Source organism: Herpailurus yagouaroundi, unplaced genomic scaffold (assembly GCF_014898765.1).
Source record: "Herpailurus yagouaroundi ecotype Mexico unplaced genomic scaffold, PumYag 216, whole genome shotgun sequence".
NCBI classification, from domain to species: domain Eukaryota; kingdom Metazoa; phylum Chordata; class Mammalia; order Carnivora; family Felidae; genus Herpailurus; species Herpailurus yagouaroundi.
This window is the reverse complement of record NW_024412447.1, coordinates 8,792,179-8,793,266: the sequence shown is the minus strand read 5'-3', so window position 1 is coordinate 8,793,266 and position 1,088 is coordinate 8,792,179. Positions and strand designations below refer to the sequence as shown.

The 1,088-nt window shown below is 65.1% G+C and overlaps 1 protein-coding gene across 1 annotated transcript in view; it reads right to left on the bottom strand.

Annotated features, from left to right (window-relative positions):
* Nucleotides 1-794: 794 nt before the first annotated feature.
* The window catches only part of SH2B2 (SH2B adaptor protein 2), a 23,150-nt gene continuing 22,856 nt past the window's right edge, over nt 795-1,088 (bottom strand). The window contains exon 10 of the mRNA XM_040455655.1: nt 795-1,081. Within this exon, the coding sequence (XP_040311589.1) occupies nt 983-1,081 (99 nt within the window). The 3' untranslated portion in view covers nt 795-982. The remainder of the gene's footprint in view (nt 1,082-1,088) is intronic.

The following is a 1,088-nucleotide window of genomic DNA, read 5'->3' as shown; positions in this document are numbered from 1 at the left end:
GACACAGCTGGGCAGGGGAACCTTGAGTCTGTGGCCCCAGGTGTTTGGATTGAGGGAGGGGCGTGTGCTTTGGCTCAGCAGGAAGGAGATCCTCCCCAGAGGGAGTATTGCCAGAGGGCTGGGGTGCTGTGACCTTGAGCAGGCTGTGCCTCCAGTGGTTGGGGACACAGGAGCCACAGCTGGACCTCTGCCTGCAGGGAAGCATGGGCTGGGGCTGGGGGCGGGAGGGCCTTCAGTCCTCTTCCCAGTTTGAACCTAGGTCAGAGATGGAGACTCAGCCTCCCGGTGCGCTAATGTGGAGGAAACCTGCCCCGTCACCTCCAAGAACACTCTTATTCTCTCTTAGCCAGGGACTACTCCTTATCTTGGCATTCAAGGCCCCCACCATCTTCCCCGAGTCCCTGCATCAAAGGACCCCTCCTTTCTCCTTTTTCCCCAACCACCACCCTTCATTCTTCCCCCCAAGGGTCTGCTCAGGTCACAGCTCACCCAAAATTCCAATAAAGCCCCCTCCCCGATCCCTTTCCCCCCCCCGGGGCTGTGTCCCTGAGCCCTGCTGTGGGGCCTAGTGCTTTAGCACGGTGTCTCCTTCGGGTCGTCTCCTCGCGGGACTGGGAGCTGGATCCCCTAAGGCAGAGCCGGATCCAGCTGGATCCAGCCACTGTGGGCCTGGATAGGGAAGGGCGGGTGTAGGAGATGGGGATGCCCGGTGTGGTACCCGCCCTCCTTCCCCGCAGTCCCAGAGGAGCGGTGTCCGAGGCCAGGGCAGGAGAAAGGACGACAGGAGAGCCGTGTGCAGTCCCTAAAACAGGCTCTTTAATAACATTTATGTCTTCACTGAAGAGCTTCGCTTTTCCCACCCAGCGCCGGGCTGGGGCCGGCCGGGTCCGCTGGACGGAGGGATGGACGGGTACGGGGGCGGCCGCACGGCGCGTCCGGGGGGGGGGGGGGGGGGCCAGGGCCTTGGCGCCGCCGCGCCGGGCTAGTAGAAGGAGTACTGGTTCTCGACGGCGCGCGTGCGGCCCCGCGCTCCCTCGCCGGGCGCGGCCTCCGGGGGCTCGTCCGCGCCGCCCCCCGCCGCCTCCAGG